Source organism: Oenanthe melanoleuca, chromosome 5, assembly GCF_029582105.1.
Source record: "Oenanthe melanoleuca isolate GR-GAL-2019-014 chromosome 5, OMel1.0, whole genome shotgun sequence".
Taxonomy (NCBI): Eukaryota; Metazoa; Chordata; class Aves; order Passeriformes; family Muscicapidae; genus Oenanthe; species Oenanthe melanoleuca.
In genome coordinates, this window is record NC_079339.1 from 32,943,730 (window position 1) to 32,962,421 (window position 18,692).

Here is an 18,692-nt window from a genome sequence, read left to right on the forward strand (position 1 = left end):
AAGGACTGTTTACATTACATTGGACAACTCAGAATCAGGAGGGATCAGAGCAACAAGACATATTAAGGATACAATCAGTAAAAAAGCAGTTTATCATTTTCCCTCTTCTATTCCAATAAATACAGAAAGATCAATAATGAAGAAGAGAAAGTTAATCTGGCTTCCATTCAAAATGCACCACTTTTGTTTTTCAAAGACCCTTAACGTAAGATTTTTAAATTTCTTTTATAAAATGGAATTTGAAATTTAATATCATTATTATTAACTGATATTTGACCTTGTAAAATTCCATAAGGGAACACTGGAGTTAAAATACCAGAAGTACCAAAGACAAAATATGTTCTGACAAAGGAAGGTAAAGAGCCTTGGTTAAGAGCTATATTCAGTATCACAATTTATTATAAGTAGATGAAGGCAATTATGTTTTGACAGCTTAATATTAGCACTAGAAGCTATATGCTGTATGTGAACATTTAATACATATTTATTTAGGCACACATAAAACAGTACATGAATGTAACCATGCTATGTGACAATTTGAAAAACATCAGTGCTTTCTATTATCCAACTCATGGCCAGTTCCAAGCAGTAAATATAGGTCATTGAGCACACAGCAAGAGCAGCTAGACATTATTTGCCCTACAGATACCTGAATGATTAAATATCCACCTTAAAAAAAGCCATTACCAAGGTAAGAGAGTGAAGAAAGAAGCTTGATTGTTTTTTTTCTCTGATCTGAAAAAAGGAATTTGAATTTTTACAACTAAACACAATACAAAACTTGTACTAGACTTTGTTCAGCCCTTGCTGAACATCCCAGCCTGTGCCCAGAGGTTCAGCTGGGGCTGGGCAAAGCACCACAAGTGGCCTGCAGCTGTCTGCAAACAGCTGTGCAGGTCAGAGCCTGCAGAAGACTGGACACCATTTGGCTGGTGTGCTCTTCTGGGCTGACCAAATCTCTTATGACAGTCATGACCTTTTTTGTATAAACAATCAAACACTCAATACAGTCTAACATCTAAGTGGTTTGGATTGAAAGTGATCATGATGAACACTGAAGTAATGTTCTCACAACATTTAAACAGAAGGGAAAATACCACCACCCCCTTCTACCCCCACCCCACAAAATACTCACTAATAAATCAAATCAATAAACCCTATGGGCAGACAAATAGAGCATTTTCCTGGAAAGTTGGTGGAAAATGGCATTTGCTTGGTTTCTCATGTCCTGAAAAGGAAACATGAGAATCCTCTGCACTATAAGCTCCTGAAAATGGGATGTTTATTTCAATAAGAAAATTCTAAAGAAAACCCCAAAAACTGTGAGATAGTCACTGCAGTAAAACTTAAATGGAAAATAAGAACACATTAGGAGAAAAGTGAATTATTTTGATGACAAATTCACTCCCACTACTTCCCAATTTCAGTTCAGCCACCATGCTGAAAACTCAATTGCACTTAACTTGTCCTTGAACTCCCTGTAAAATTATGGCCAATTTCTGGCAGCCACATCAAATGACCTTAAAAGCAGCAAGAGATATAGAGGTCATTCCTGGGTAACATTCTATTCCATGAGCAGCCACTATGGAAGGAACAACAAATTTGTAATTGGAAATACAATCTCATGACACATGGCCTTACAGCCAAGATCCCAAAATACAAAAGCTCATGTTCCAAGGGTAACTGAGTGATGTGGTTAGATATCAGCTCTAAGTGTACAAATGAGGATATCCACAGAACTACTTAACCTCATAAACCAAGTCTCTGTCTCTATACTTAGAAACAGAAATAAAAAAAAACCCCAAGAACTTATTGTAGTAAATGCAAAAAGCTTTCTATGTAATTGACTCCCTATCTTTTGAACAAATCTGTGATATGATCAATAAGGTTAACTTTTAAAGAAGGGGGAAAGCCCAACATGCTCTCCCTTGGCATGTGCACCTTATTTTTGTGTATTATTTCTTATGATTTCTTTACATTTCCTTTTGGCTTTTCTAGCACCATTCCTGATATATTGTACTTCTGCATCAAAGCCATTCAAAAAGAGTCCTGAATTGACAGTGTAAATTTAATTTGGAGATGGCAAAGAAAGAACAATCATGGGGGAAAATGCCTCACTCTTGGCTTTAAAGAACTTTAACTTTACACTCTAATCCCAAGGTTTTCAGCAGGAGGACTAGAAACACTGGTGCAACTAAACTGAGTGTTATGACACACAAGAATCCAGATTAGAAAGGAACCACCTGTTTCATTCAGTTCACCACAACTGCAACAGATATTTAATCCTGAAAGGTCAACACAACATCTATCCATACAAACTAGAACATTTTCAATTCATTATGACATTAAAAATATTTTTAAATAACAGAAGTTATTTTAAAAATGTAATGATAGTGTCAAAGGAATAACACACATAGAACTCTGCACAAGCAAGTAGGCCAATGACCTATATTTCTGAAGTGACTGTTTAAGTATTTTTTACTTAATTCAGAATTCTAAATAAGGCTAAGAACTATTTTAAAAAATCATGTTTCAATTACATAAGACAATGGTAACAAAATTAAAACTTAGACTTGATCCAATAACTCTCACTAGATCTGCTAGTGTGGAGGAGGTGATAAATACCCACTTTCAGCTTTGGATTTCTTGTCCTTTCTCTGTGATAAATCCTCTTACACATCACAAAAAATCCCAGTGTTCATTTTCTCTGTTCTGCCTACAGCTACCCCACCTCTGTGTTTCCCATCTGTCTACTCCTTTCTTGTTGTTCAACTAAATAACTCCTTAAAGGTCTGTGTTGGCTCTGTTTGCCAGTTTAACTTGGCTAGCTCCAGCCCCAGGCTGAAAGCTGCAGGTAACCCAGCTGCTTGGCTCCCACCAGGCTGGCAAGCACTATTGCTACAGCTTTCTTAACTAGTCTGTCTCCAGATTGCAGGCTTTAGGTACACCTCTTTCAAGCATTAATGTTCATTTATAACCAACTCAGTATTCAGTATCTTAAAATTAAAAAAATCCAATACATACTTCAAGTACCAATATCAAGGAAGAATCCCCCTTACTCTCCCATCTCACTCTGTTCAATATTTGATTCTTTAATGGTTCACTGTCCCATCTCTGAGGCCCAAGGGCATTCTTCCTGCTCAGCATATCTATCCATGCTTTCAATAATTCAAATAAACAACTATGATAGAATGCATTTTCAACACCAAACTTCAGTTCAACACTGAAAGGAAAACATTAACTGTGGTTATAACAATTTGTGTAATTTCTTAATTACAAAGTGAACAGTAAATAGAAGTCAGTGACTGATATTTCATTTTCTATACCACATCTTGGATGAAACTACAAAGATGTTTTATATTCCCAAATATTTCTGTCTCTTAAGGATATAAGGAGTCAGTTTCTATTCTTTCAACTGACAAATTCTGTTCTAAAGAGTAAATTATCAAATCCCTTTCAGCAAAGGCCAAACTGAACTAGTCCAAGAAGACTATGAACACAGGGATATTCCAGTCACTTTGTTTACCTAATACAAAGCAAACCTGCCAAAAATGGGACCAGAGTCAAAAGCTGATAAAGGCATTTCCAGGGAAGAGGCTGTAGCACAGCACTAAAGCACCTGTTGCTTGAAAAGCAAATAGAGATCCAGAGCCAGCCACCATTGTGACTGCTTCACTGTACACATCACATCAAAAAAGAAAGGTAACAATCTGTTGTTCCAAGGTACAGTCCATCTTGGACAGTTTGAGGCACAGCTAAATTGCCATGCCCGCATTAACTTAGCCTTACTAAACAAACTTTTTCTGTAACAACTTCTTGCTGCAACTAAACCATTAGTGCTTCACAGCCATCAGGAATAGGCCAAAATTACAGTTTATCTTCGTCACAACTTCTTTAAAACACAGTGACAGAAACACTCGCTCCCCAATGCTTGGTTTTGTGCCTTTGGTGATTCCTGACTAAATAACTAATTGCACCTGACCCTACTGAATTGCATGATCTTTCTGATCAGACTGTTTGCAATGTGACATCAAACACAGCCAGGCAGTCCTCTCCCCACTCACTTTGTTGCTTACTGATATTACCAATCATACTGTACTCTCATAATACAAATATAAATGTATATGAGAAAACCTGTTCTCAGATCAGTGCAAAACTGCATGAATAGTGAGCCACATGTGAGGGCTCTTGCAATGCCAATATGCAGCTTTTCAGTGTCAGCTACTAACTAATTTTATTTAGATACTGAATGCTTCTCCTTATCATAAGTGACAAACTCTGCTTAAGTCAGGACATCCACTATTTCTTCCTTACTCATAATATGCTATGGCAGTAAAACAGTAAATGCATTCAAGACCATCCCTTGTCTTAAAATCCATGTTGACTGATTCACATGAATATGGGGGGGGATCTGAAGGAGGCCTAAGTTTTACAGAATAGTAATTTGAAAAAAAATAAATAAAAAATGCATCTATTGAAGAGTTAGTCTACAGACAATTGTAAGCATAGAGCACATCTCTAACCTTTAATCATGAACATGGGTATCCAACATCTATCTCAAAACTTACTGAATCGACCAGAACATGATTGCTCTTTACAAGAAGACTTAGAAAAAAATTGAACTGATATTTGAAAAATATGACTGCCAAAAAAAGAAGAGTTCAGCTTTGCTTAAAAACATTAGTGATTTGAATATTTCTTTAAGAGTTGAGAGGCCAAGATTAGTTTCCTCTAATGAATGAGAAGACTGAAGCATGCAAACAGAGTACCCCAACCACAAGTCTACAGAACAGCCTGGGGGAATCAATTTTTAAATTCTCCCTTGAAGCTCTGTAGGTGGGGAGAATGTCTGAGGTCACTTGGCTCGTTCAGCCTAGAAAATAGGAGACTGAGGGAAGACTTCATTGTGGTCTACAGCTTCCTCAGGAGGGGAAGAGAGGGTCACACATTGATCTCTTCACCCTCATGACCACTGACAGGACCTGAGCAAACAGCATGAGACTGTAAGGGAAGGCTTAGGCTGGGTATCAGAAAAAGGTTCTTTATTCAGAGGGTGCTCAAACCCTCCAACAGGCTCCCCAGGGAACTCGTCACAGCACCAAGCCTGGCAGAGTTCACAAAGCATTTGGGAATGCTTTCAGACCCATTTTTGGCTTTACCAAAATGCAGGGCCAGGAGCTGGCCTCGATGATCCTTGTTGGTCACTTCCAACTCAGGATATTTTATGATCCTATAATGACAAGCAAAATACTCATCTGTAAATGAAAGGTTTTCTGTTTTGCCTCACTGACCTCAGCATGCATGTGCATTTCCTCTGCAGCTTGTATTTTAACATAAATATTTGTACATATGTATCTAAACATCCCATCCAATAACATCCAGGAAATGTACATGTTTTGGGCAGATGTGTGATTTGCTAAAACAGTAGTAGAGTCACTGAGTTTTACCTTCTATGCTTTGAAAGTTTTAACATTATTTAAAAAAAACCCACCACAATTTGAAAGAGTCCACGAAACTCTTTCATTCTGTCTAAAAATAACTGTACTTTTCTGAGAGTCATAGAATATTTCTTCTGGCCACTAGTGTGCTTCAGCAAGATGCACACACTCAGGAAGCAACTGATACTCCTAAAACATAAGTGACTAAATCACACTAAAATACCAAAGGTATTCTCATACACTCAGTTGGCAGGCATTGAAACACGGCATAAAAAATTACATTGTACATAACTTTAATGTTTTGAAAAGTTAAACTTTGAGAAATATCTTAATCTGGCTAAGGAAAGACTGTGGCCAACTATTCCATTTGTTCATACAGCTGTGCTGTGAGAGAACACCTAGGAGTTTTTCAACAATGAAACCTCTTGTCCAATTTATTATAGTATATAAATATAAATAGCCTACAGCACGTGGTTCCTCAAGACAAAAGGTATAAGTGCTACAATTCTCTCATTATATTATGAAGATTGGAATCACCCAGCTCCTTATGGCTACAGACAACAGCTAGTCAGTTAATCAAAGATAAACCTAAACAAATAACTGGATGTCAAAAGTCATTAAACTTACCTGACAGGCAGATGTATGTCAAATATTCACCCTGACCCCCAGTAGCTAGAAAAGGAATCTTTTTTTTTGTTCTTCTTTTCACTTGCACAGCTCCCAGCATCCTTTCATCATGTGGAGCAAAAATCTCTTTGCTGATTGCAGATTTGGCATTCATTGTAGATCACAGGTATAGCAGACTGCCGCTCTCTAAAAATAAAATCATAAATATAAAACAATATTAGAAACTCTTAAGTTATATCGAAGTCCACTTAACTTACATGGGCAATAAAAACTCTGACCTTCAAAGAAAGTTTTTAATCCCTCAAAGAGTTATATTCTTAAAGGCAGTATTTTCAAAGTATTTAAGTTTCTTCACTGAAGTTGTCCTCTACATTTTTTATATATGCTTATACTAGCTTAGCTTATTTTGGGCAGAAGCACTGGCACCTCAGTATGTTGTAAAATCTTCTCAGAGAAACACCCTGTTTAACTTCATGCAGCATAAAAGCTTCATTAATTCCCCCTGAAAACTGAGGGAACCTCAGATCTGTGTCCCACATTCACAGGGAAAGCAGTGCCAGGGCACAGGGAAGGATCACTGTGGCTGTGCTGGCACACAAGGAGTCACATTCACAGAAGACAGAGAGTTCAGACTTGGTGAGACTGTTCCTCCAGGAGCAGTGCCGTGGTGACAGTGCTCGACTGCACAGCTCTTGCAGCTTTAGCACCTCATGCCCTCAACTCTGGAATTACTGACTGGGCAGCTGCACAGGAAACAGGGTCAGAGGCACCATCAGGGTCAACACAGACAAAAGCACACCTCGACTTTTGTGCTGTGCAATTTTGACCCGGGTCAGCTCCTCGAGGTGTTTCGTAACAAAACAGCATGGTTGGCTTAGGAGAGATTTGTCTCAGGAGAGACACACACATTCACAGAGAAAAAATTATTGTACAGAACAGGGAGGGAGGAGGGAAGCTGCTTAGTCATTCACATCCCAAAAAACAAACCTCACCCAGAAAACAAACCTCACTGCAGCTTACAGGAGAGCCTCCTTAACTAGAGGAGGAAGAACTCAGAGGGGACATTAACAGGTTCTTTGTGTAAGCTGTAACTCCAATTAATTCTGCACTGACATCTTATAACACATACAGGGGCCCCACTCATGGAAACTGCTGAATGACACCTTTAATTGTTTCAATATAATGACACTCCAATGCACATACATCAATTTACACATTTCTGGATTACTAAGACTTTCAAGCTGACAGATATTTTTTTGCTTCCTTTGCTTTCTTAGTACAAGGATGGTTATACTCAGGCCTGAACTACCTGATAATTCTGCCTATGGGATCATTCAATAATTCATATATAATTTGAAATAAATGTAAATAAACTACAGTCAGATTATGAAACCAAGAGAGTCATGGATCCATTATTTTTTTGTGTGCATATTACCAGCAAAGTAATTGTCCGAACACGAGTCTCAATGTTTTGTTGTCACTATTTATGACATTCCCTTATCTTAAAAAAAATGAGAATTTTTTTAAAAAAGTGCATATGACACAGCATAACTAAGTAGAAACTGAATTCACCACCTGCTAATTTTGGGATGCAAACAGAATCCTGTACCAAAATAATCTGTAACAGTATATCTCAGTTAACCAACACAGAGGTGTTTGAATTCTGACATGTTTTAGCATCAGGTCATTTTACATGAACTTTTACAAAAGAATTGCATTTAAAATTTGTCCCATTAAAAAAAAATAAAAAATTTCCAGACAATTTCAAAGGAACAAATAATGTATAGCTCCTGACAAGGTGTGATCTCATAACTCCCGACATCTTAGTTATCTATCCTTTAACAATGAATATATCAACTTGAAAACAGAATCAAAAGAATAAACTTACATGGTAGTTACTTAGAAAAAAATTGTGAAAGAAAATGTGTTGTTTTCACATTCATCACATACTTCTCCCTTCTTCTGTTTTAGAGAAATATTTGCAGAGTACATCATACCAGCATTTAAACTGTTGAAATATTGAGATTTTGGGTTAATTTTTTTTTTTTTTTTCCCCAATTCAAGACCACTGTTAATGACAATGGATTTAAACACACAGACCTCTTCCTGACTGAGATAGAGACTGATAATCTTTGCAAAACCCAGACCTTCATGTGCCTAAAGAATTTTCAATTAAGAGCTTTTTGGGAAAACACACAGAAATGCTGTCAGGTGACAGAAATACATTGTGACATTCAACTGAAAAAGTGCTTTCCAGGTTGCAATGATCTGATACTGTTAATTCTGCAACTGAGTTGTTGGATAGATGTTTTCAGACATTTTCTTAATGGTTACGGACTGTAAAACAAAATTTGATTTCAGGTATGTAAAGGCTCCTTGGATTAAGAGAAGATGCAAGTTTTTCTTACCTACAGTATCATAAAATGTTAGTGGTTTATTGCTGCATGCTGCTATTGGCTCTGACATTAAGCTGGTTCTGTACACATCTACCAGAAGCTGTACACAGACATAGCAGATACCTGCACTGTGCCTGGAACCTCCAACTAGAGAGTGTGGACTCCTGGCTTCAGAGACTGTGATCCTTCTCTTCCCAACAGCTGGGCTGGCAACAGCTTCAGAAGCCACATTCAAACAATTAATCTAACACAGTGTGTACTCCACACAAGTGCCAAATCTGATGTGAAAACTGACACTAACACAAACCACAGAAGCCTATTTATTTAAAGAAGAAAAAAAAACTAACTGTGCCTGTGTACAAACAGACTTCTGAGATTGAGGTGTCAATATAGTTCAGATTAAGCTGTTTTTCATAGGTCAAAAAAATCAGCAGATGAATTCAAATGAGCAACCTTATCCCTATGTACTAGTAGTTGTATGCAAAAGACCTTTGTTTATATAAGTAAACCCTTCCAATGCTCCTTGTTTTCACAAGTGGTGATAATATAATCCCTGGCAGTTTTACTAAAAAAGAAAAAGGAAGACTTCCTCAAGGAACATAAATAACTCTCACTTTTTCCCCACTCTCCAACAAAACCTCTCTTTTCATTAAAAAGCACCCCAAGCCACTGCCTGTACATGCACAACTTCATGTTCTATATTTCTTTGCACAATAATGTTTTCTCTTGGTGCACATTCCAGGACAATTTCAAACCATCAGCAGTTTCCACTCAAGGCCCACATGAACTCGTGCACTGGAACACAAACTTTTTCCTCCCATTTGTACTCAAATGCAAAGTAAAATGTCTTAAAGAAACTTTACTGGAGGATCTCTGAGCACTTTGAGGTAGTGCAATACTCCTTACAACATTAACCCCTCTGAGGTAAGAGGGATTTAAAGGTTTCAGTAAACCTAAGAGTCCAGAATGAGAGACCACATTTCCTGCCTCACATATTTTGTTCCACATATTTACTTCCACTCAAATTATTATAATGATGCTTTTGGCTAAACAAAGACCCATTTTTCTTCTGCAATTTTTCACTCCATCTATTATAGCATTATGGAGCAGGATGTCAGCATTCACACTGTGCCCCCAGCACACAAAAAGAGACACAGAGAGGGAAGATTCCTGTGTGGATTTGAAAAAGTGCCTGCAATGCGCATTGCTGCTCATTTGCATCTTCTCACATCTTCCTCTACTACAGTTCTTCTCCATTATATTTCTATCACTAAAAACTCCCTCTCTGAACAGCTGACTATTCCTCTAGAAGTATATCAAGGGACAGCAATTAAAGGCAATTTCTTAAAAAGAAGATTAAATAAAACCAAGATAATTAAGTTGAATCCTTAATGGATCCCATATGTTCAATATAAAAACCCCACAACTGGACAGTGTTCTGGTCAGCCAGAATCTCAGACTGTTTTCAGGCACACAGCCAGCAAATGGCTAATTTATCTTTACACCCACATGTTTCACAAGACTCTATGCAAATAAGTAGAAAAAGGAGATTTACAGTACCTTTGTTGAGGGTATAGGTATGCAGAAACAACTGGGAAAACTAATCCTCAGCATGCAGAATTCAAATAGGAGTAAATTACAATACATAGCAAGAGATGGAAAAGGATGGAATGGTTTCCAAAAAAAGGAAAAAATGTTCAGTATGCTAAACCTTGCTGTTTTCAAGGATCTTTAGTTCAATCACAAACAGGGATGGGCTCTCAGGACAGGCTAACCACTGAAATGCTGCCTGCAGTGTGAAATCATCTGAGCAACCAACTATTCTTGGAATAGTAACTCTAGCAAGCACTCAAATCTGCTTTTAATAAAGCCACTATCCTGAAAGATGATGTCTACTTAAGGAAATCATTACAAGACACTGTTGCCAAAAGAACAGCTTTTGCTATTGTGATAGTTGCCTGGTATTTACTTGCTGGAAGTATTTAAACTACTTTGAATATTACAGGTCATCAAAATCCTGTATTTGCTGTCATCTCAAACAAATAGCTAGTACAAGTCTGGAAAAAGCAAAAAATCATTTAAAACCCAAGGCAACTAATTTATAAGTCTTTAAAACACAAATATTAGAACATACAGGTTCTAAAAGTTGGTTTGCAATACATTTTTTAAGCATAACTTTATCCTAGAGGAATAACACCAAGTTTAATAAGCTCTGCAAACAAGGATCAAATCAGTTGATCAACCTTATTCTGAAACGGTCGAGGTCAAATCTTTAAAATGCTTGAACATAAAAATGATTCAGATCATCTTCATTTTCAAATCTAGCTTTGCTTGAGAGATATTTATTTAAATTAGGACAATAGCAGCAGCCACTGCAGCAGCCAGAAAAATTCTATTATTTCCTACTAACATGGGTTTAAGACTTTTAAAAGTATTTGCTGGAAAACAACTCAATCATTCTGCAGAGTTATTTGTAGGCTGTCACATTTCCAATTTATTTTTCCAAATAATCTCTCAGCTAAGACTAGTTCATTTGAATAAAGTATTACTTCCGAAATATGAAAACTACTAAATCAGGACTGTATTTGTAGCAGTTCAAACTAGAAACAAGAAATGTGTTTCACTTACATATGTAATTACAAAATAAACTACCCAATCAAGCTGAACAGGACATAAGCAGACTTCAGAGAGCAGCAGCTCCTAAATGCCAAATTTGAATCTTACATGGTTTTTGTCTCTTCAGTGAAGCTTTATATTGTAGCCCACCTCATCCAAGACCAACACCTGGCAAATTTACTTAAATTTGCAATACAAGCCGTAACTTTTTTTGATGAAACATGAAATGTTGAAATCACTGACTGAAAGCATGGAGCCTCTACCTAGAAGAAATTTTTAAAAATCAAAACTTGCTACAAAGGACCAAACCTACTAAAAATTGCTAAAACAGGAATTAATATGGGGCTTCTTGATAAGATGGGGCTCAAGATAGTCTAAAATTTCTTGGTATACTGACTCCATTATTGGTTGGGTTAAGCAGAGATGTAGCAGAAAGGTTAAAAGTCTGGCTCTGCTACATTGCTATGAGAACTGTTGCCTATAGGAATATACAAAACACATGATGCAATGATATTGTTGCAGCATAGCACCCATAACTACAACACACTAACTCACATCTCCTACTCTGTCAAGACATCTCACACAAGTACTGATTCAGTACTTATTAATTACTGTTATTTGAAAAAACACATTAAATAGATTCATAATTTAGTGTACAGGTTGACAGAGAGAGGTTATTCCTACAGTATCAGCTGAAGGTGTTTTAAAGAAAGAAAAATAAAAATCCACAAAACTGTTTGAGCTAACAGCTGGCATGTAGTACTCTTGCCACTTGCCTTCTCTAACTAGCATAATTCAGTATGCTCTGAAATCAGAGTCTACAAGTCCTCCCACATAACTGATATTGGTAAAAGTTGCAAATTTCTGCACCTTACAGACATCCATTAAATTAAATATCCCAAAAGAGAAGGAGGGAACAAAGTCAGATCTCTCAGGCTAAATATTTTCAATTTTCTTAACTGCAACCTGCAACACCCACATCAGAAAAAAAAAGTTATATTACTCTGATGCTGGGGAAAAGCAGAAAAGCATAGTAATGCATTGGGAGAAGACAATAAAGCATAACATCAAGGTATTAAAGGATTTCATTTCATCCAAGGTGGATCAACATTCCCCTGTAAGTATAAATAGTGTTTTTTTCCAATCCCTCCAAATGCTTAAGAAGAATAACTTACTGCAAAATGCAAATGCTTTTAAGAATGAAATATATGCAGTTTTGGTGATATTAAAATCTCTGTAAGAGCAGACACACCTCTATGAACGACTATATGAATGTTTTTCTTGAGGGAAAACAAGTACCATGTAAAAGTAGTAAACCATCTGTTGGCAGGGTCCTGACACTTTGCAGCAGTTAAATAAATACAGTTTTCTTTTTGGTAAATACAACTTGAACACATTTCTGACACGTTGCATACTTCTTTCCAAGAATCTTCTAGCAGTTACAAGCCTCAGTCACTTCAAAATGGGCGAGTTCAACAAAGCCTGCAAAATTGCAGTGTTCTGCAAACCTAAGAAATTAAAAACAAAAATAAAATGGTCTGGTCCTGTGTTTTGTTCAAGGGATGTTATCATCTCAGAAATTATTAAAAATGTCATCCACGACTTCTAGCCCCCACTATGATAGCTTAACTCTGCTCTCCTGACAGAATCCAGTTAAGAAAACTACAGCTGCAAATAGACCTTGGATGTTTGAAATTTATGGGATTTTGTGGGGAGTTTTTGGGTATGTTTTGGTTTTTGGGGGAGTTTTTGTTTTTGGTTGATTGGTTGGGTTTTTTTAATGACTGACCTGTTCAGTCTCAGAGAAAGCTAAGAAAAAACCTAGAAAGGAAACTGTTGCCTTTTCTTCTCTCAAGTAAGTTCTCCTCATTTATTTTCACAGTAATTTGCAATCAGTGATCAGAATTATTCTATTTTAATAGCTAGAAAGTTTTCATCGAACTTGGAGAAGATAATGCATAAATTTTGTCAAGAAATTTTGCTGGGAACAAGACAGTCTTCTTTCAAAATAAAAATAAAAGAACAAATAAAATACCACTTTCCCCTCTACACTCCTTGCAGGGAACAAGTAGTGACTTCTTGAGGATGGGAAAGACTTCATCAGGTTTATGGATCCAGAAAAACCATTAAGTTTTAGATTAGTACCTCTTACAGATCAGTGTGGTATTAATCAATGAATATATGGGATACAAACACACAGTGACATTTGCAGTTCTACATTATATTCTGAGAACAGCAGCATAACAACACAGTGAAGGATGAAAAAATTATGGCAACCTAGACAGACCAAACAAACAAAAAAGATCCCTCTCTATTTCTATTATGCGTTTTTGCATTTTACCATGGGAGACACTGGAATGCCTTTATTTGAAGGGAAAACATTAGGAGAATCATGTTTTGCATGCCTGAAACTAAGACAATACAACATGAGGGCATTAGAAGGTGGACCAAAGAATAACACCTACATTTGTGTAAGAAGCATCCTGTCCAGGGAGCAGGGACAAAGCAAGACTATACTTCACAAACCCCCTGTATCATTCACTTCATATATTCAGGTGTGATTCCATGCTTATTGCAGACAGAATTTAGATTTACAGCCACTAGTCTTCTACCCATTTCACATGTCAAAGTAAGAGGGCTGTTTAAAAAAACACAAACCAAACAACAAAGAAAAAACATGACAAAATACACAATGTATGTCTTTCTTTAGACAAATCCCAGAAGACACCAGCTCAATCAATGTATCAGACACCCTTCCAACTTTAATGTCAACCACAACTTTACAATGAATAATTTACACTGTCTCTAAGGAGCAGGCACAGCTATAGACCCTGAAATAACATCTCTCAATATATCTTCACAGGCTTATGAAAAGGTAATTTTAGCACTAAATGCACACTTGATTGATAAATATACATTTTAAAATTGAGTGGCATTTTCAATTTTCCCCTATCAGATTCATACATATAGTAACTGACAATGTCCACAGCAACAAATCCTCTGCAACAATTCTGTGCCAAAATCAACTTCATGCAACCCACATCATATTTTACATGGCCACACCCCTAGATAAAATGGCATCCAACCAAAAGAAAAAGCACATATTCTGTAAAGAATTATGATTTTTGTTCCACAAATACATTCTGCATCAACAAGAAGAAGAAATATATTCCATCTTTAACTAAGACATCTGAATAGAAGGTAAGGGAAAACAACTGACAGCCCTGGTTGTGGTGTGCAGCCTAGAAAACAAGTTCATATAGATACAGATGTGTTTATCTCAAATGCATCATTCTTTTTCTAGCATAAACAGCCTTATCAAAGTCCACCTGTGCAAAACCTGACACTACACAACAGCAGCAACTTGTATAATTGCTCAAGGACAGTAACTTCCAGTTACAGACAGGAATTTTGTTTCACAGAAATAAATCTAGTCCTGTCCTCAACCAAAAGAAGCCTTTCAGTAGCAGCTTATGCCAGATAAACTGTGGGATGTTACCAAATGAAGGGGTCAATATCCTTCACCTCCCAGTACTTTCCTGATTCATTAGAGCACACAACCTATACTAAAATTTGCAGCTTCATATTAAAATCAACACAGTGAGACTTAGGGAGGAATATTCACTACTCTTGGCAGTAATCTACAGTTCACTAGGCTAATTCATTCTTCAAACCTTACCCTCATCTCTGCATGTTCTTTTAGAACCAAGCCCCAAAATGACATTCTTAAACTTTATTATTTCTGAGTCCTAAACTCATCCCAAAGACAAAGATATGTCCTATTACAATGAACTTATAGACTCCTCTGCAGTTATCTTTTTCTTTCTTTACTCAACAGGACACAAAACCTCTACTAATCCTAACACCATCCTTTGTTAAAAACTGTTAAACTACTTTGCCTTTGTAATCCAACAATCAACATAAGCAGTTGAAAGCAATTTCATATTTCAGTAATTAACTGCTTACATTCAGCACCCAGAAAATATTATAAGTACATCTTATGTTAAATCAAGTGGTCTTTTTGCTATAGGTTTTTCCTTTCATATATTCTGCAGACATAGTAACAATAAAAAGCATAAAATTCATAAAACATATCAGTAGTATTATCTCCAGACTTGTAACTCCTCAAAATCATCCTCTGGAAATCAGCTACTTTAAAGAGAATCGTTAACATGAATGATTCAATCTTCACTTTATCCTTTATTTTTCACTTCCCACTGTTAGTAGGTAAATAAACATGACTTTATAACCTGATACTTGGCCATTCATTAGACTTAATCACTTGAAAAATTTACTTCAAACATATTGATTTCATAATGGTTAACAGGACAGGCAAAAAAGCTTAAGAACTCACACAGGTGGCTTTAAATTCACAGTACACTCAACTTCCAACATCTAAAATATGCTTGCATGTTTAAGGTATATAAGAACTTATTAAGATAAAAAATGTACTTTGAGAAACTTGTTGATCCACATTGAAAACAGCACTTTGCCAAAATCAAGTACATAATAAACAAAAAGCTGACTACATCTGCCTTTAAGGACTTTAAGGATGTTTGTCAAGACAGTATGGGCACAGTCAAGAAACATGAGAGCAATCCCAGCTTCCAGTGAAGAAGGGATAGAACACTCATAGAGAATATCTGCTGAAGTAACAGTAAAAATCAAGTATAACTCCAAGCACAAGAGACCTTTGATTAAGAAGCATTTGGCAAATGACACAGTAATGAACTATTTTACCACAAGAGATTAACAAAGATGTCTCTGCATTCCAGACAAAAGTGTAAAATTCCTTTAACCCATATAACATAAACAACTCCTGGCAGAGAGCAGAAAGAACCCAAATTCTACCAGAAGAAACAAATTGAATATAAGATATGATAAAAGGGGGAGGGACAAAGCCCCATTATTCAAGGCTATTGATTGAAAATGGATTCTACTCCAAAATGTAAAGGTAAAAAGGATACATATTCCCACTTCCACACATTTCATTCAGGTACAAGAATATGAAAGTAATTCTTAGTTCTCCTTCAAACTGTCCTCTAGGCTGAGACTGTGAAAAGGTACAATTCTCCCATCTGAGTGCAACCACAGATGCTTGCAGCCAGGAAAATAAGGTTTCTCCTAAGGATGTGAGCAGAACACACCAGCCACAAAAAATCCAAACCCAGCCAGGAAAGAGAGACACTTCATTCTTCTCTAGCAAAGGATATGAAACCAAGTAGTGGAAGAAGGCAGCACAATCCCTGACTAGGCTTCAGAGATTCAAGAGGATACCTGCAGAAAAGCTGTTCCCTCTCCAACACTGAACTCAGCTTACAGAATGCCAAACCTTGACTTCCAGCACCTAAGATTTTTTTTTTTTTTTACATGCAGCATCTAACAGAAGAAAGCTGTTGCTTCAGAACCTGAACTGCTTTTTTCTTTTACTGCAGAAACTTGTGTGCTAGTGAAAGCCAAGCCCCTCAACTCACAGGTTATATATACTATGGAGTGTGAGTGTGTGTGGTGAAATCCAGGACTGGGCTTTACCATGCTGGGCTGGACTACAGCTATGCCACAGGCTGGCTAAATAAGAGAATGACAGAAAGACATGGGAAGCAGTTCACTCTTGTGCCCTAAATAGCCTTGCTAAGGACAAAAGTAATTGTTCATGCTCCAAAAGTCTTAGGATAAGTTTTCTGCCTCAATTTCTATGCATCTAAGACATATTATTGTATATAAAAGAAACTTTGAAAATTAAAACTCTCATAGAAAATCACACCCTAAAGAGGAAATAAACTATGCAAGGGTCTATTACTAATAAATGGAGCACAGGAGCCCACTGCTTAATGAGATTGTCAGATAGAGAATCTCAGAATGAAAATATATGCAAGAGACACAGAGACAGTGCCACTGACCACCATGGTAACAAAATATTTCAGAAACATGGGATCCAGCTGCTAAGGTACAAATTAGATTCTTTTAAGGGACTGAGACTGGACCTGTTCCCACACAAATCAAATTTAGAGGATTTTATGAAGTGCCAGGAAGGAAAGCTCAAGAGCAAAGTGATTGTGCTAACATGACTGCATGCACTTCTGCCAACAAAATTACTGACTGTTCTCACCTTAAGAACTACAGCACCAAATCTAGAGAATACAGATAGAATAGCCTTGCTAGACAGTATTAAAAACCTGCTACAACTCCTACAAAAGTCAGAAGGAATTGATCGAGTCCATTCAATTTGACTGAGCAGCAGTCAAAGCACCGAGACACCTAAATTTCTTCTTGTAAATAAATCATAAGTCAGCTAGATAAATAAACTAACATTTCATAAATAAAACCCAAGAAAAGACAAATGCAGAAGAACACATCTTTATTTTCAATTACTATTTTCCATCTCCTAGTTCCATGATACTGCTTTTCAAGTAATTTACAGTTAAAATCTGATTTTCTTTGAAATATTTCTGGACCATTTTTAGTCAGTCAACTCACTGCTTTTTCCCTCAATCATGTTATTTACCCATATGTAAATTTAGGCCAAAACTGAATTGGAAAGAACATACTGCTCCTCACCACTCCTGACATTCTTCATTCTCTTTCATCACATCCAGACTGTTAACTTTTACTAGGGTAGAAAATTTTGTCCAAGTCTCTTTAATGCTTTTATTGGAGAATAAAAGGAAATTGCTCTCCTGGAAGACAGTTCCCATAAAGGCATAAAAGTGGGTGGCCATATGCAAGTTTAAAAGGAGGGTAAATTTTCCTAACTTCACAATATTTTTATTTCTTTTTCTGGAGAGCAGAGTGAAAACCCCTAAGTCTTCTGGTGATCTCACTGCATTGAGACCAGCACAGTTCCCAGACCCATGACTCATTCCAACACCAGCAAAAAAACTACTGGAGAGACAGATGTTTTGCTTATGAATTAATTCTTTCACTACGTCCCGCTCATAATAAAAAATGATCAGGCTTTACTTTGTATGCACATGACAAAGCATGGCAGCCTGCTTCACCTCATTCCCAGGGAGCAGTCCCATGCCCCAGGCTGAGCCCTCACCACCCCTGGAGCCACAGCCACAGGGAGATTCCGGCTCACAGGGCACCTGGGCAGGTTAAACAAGGTGAGAAACAAAGGATCAGCTGAACACCACCAGCAGCTGTTTGCACAAGGAGCACCAGCAGCAGCTTGAGCAAACGCACTAAGCAGCAAACAGGATCCAAAGCTGTGCTTACTCAACTGCCTTCTGCAGATATTCCAAGTTTCATAAGGACAGGGGAAGGGAAAACAAAGGAATCAAGCAAGCAAAACTGATCTTTACTCGCTTTTAGAAGGTTTTAAGTAATGGATGGCAGATCACGAGAGAAACTACTGCAGAGGGTACCAGCAAAGGACAGGCAAAGGGGTGAGAGTAGAGAAGCACAAGGAAGGGAAGTCAGAACACCTAATCATTGCTTGCACACAGTAATTCAGCAGCAGTAGCCAGCTGGAGCTATTCTCCAAATAAAAGGTAATTATGCAAGAGACTGGCCAGCTCAGCAGTGGAAAAGGAGACAGCATGCATCTGAAAAGCTACACCGCCAAATCAAAAACTTTCTGCTTATATGTGGTTAGCAAGGGCAGCAAGGACTT

General features: G+C 37.1%; 1 protein-coding gene across 5 annotated transcripts in view; it reads right to left on the reverse strand.

The window, feature by feature from the left end:
• STXBP6 (syntaxin binding protein 6) overlaps nucleotides 1-18,692 on the reverse strand; it is an 83,412-nt gene that overhangs the window by 45,050 nt on the left and 19,670 nt on the right. For 4 of the 5 annotated variants that reach the window (XM_056493207.1, XM_056493206.1, XM_056493208.1 and 1 more), the window contains one exon: nucleotides 6,066-6,251. In XM_056493207.1, the coding sequence (XP_056349182.1) occupies nucleotides 6,066-6,219 (154 nt within the window). In that variant the 5' untranslated portion in view covers nucleotides 6,220-6,251. Of the gene's footprint in view, nucleotides 1-6,065; nucleotides 6,252-18,692 lie in introns of those variants that run through there. The other variant, XM_056493210.1, reaches the window with a different exon arrangement.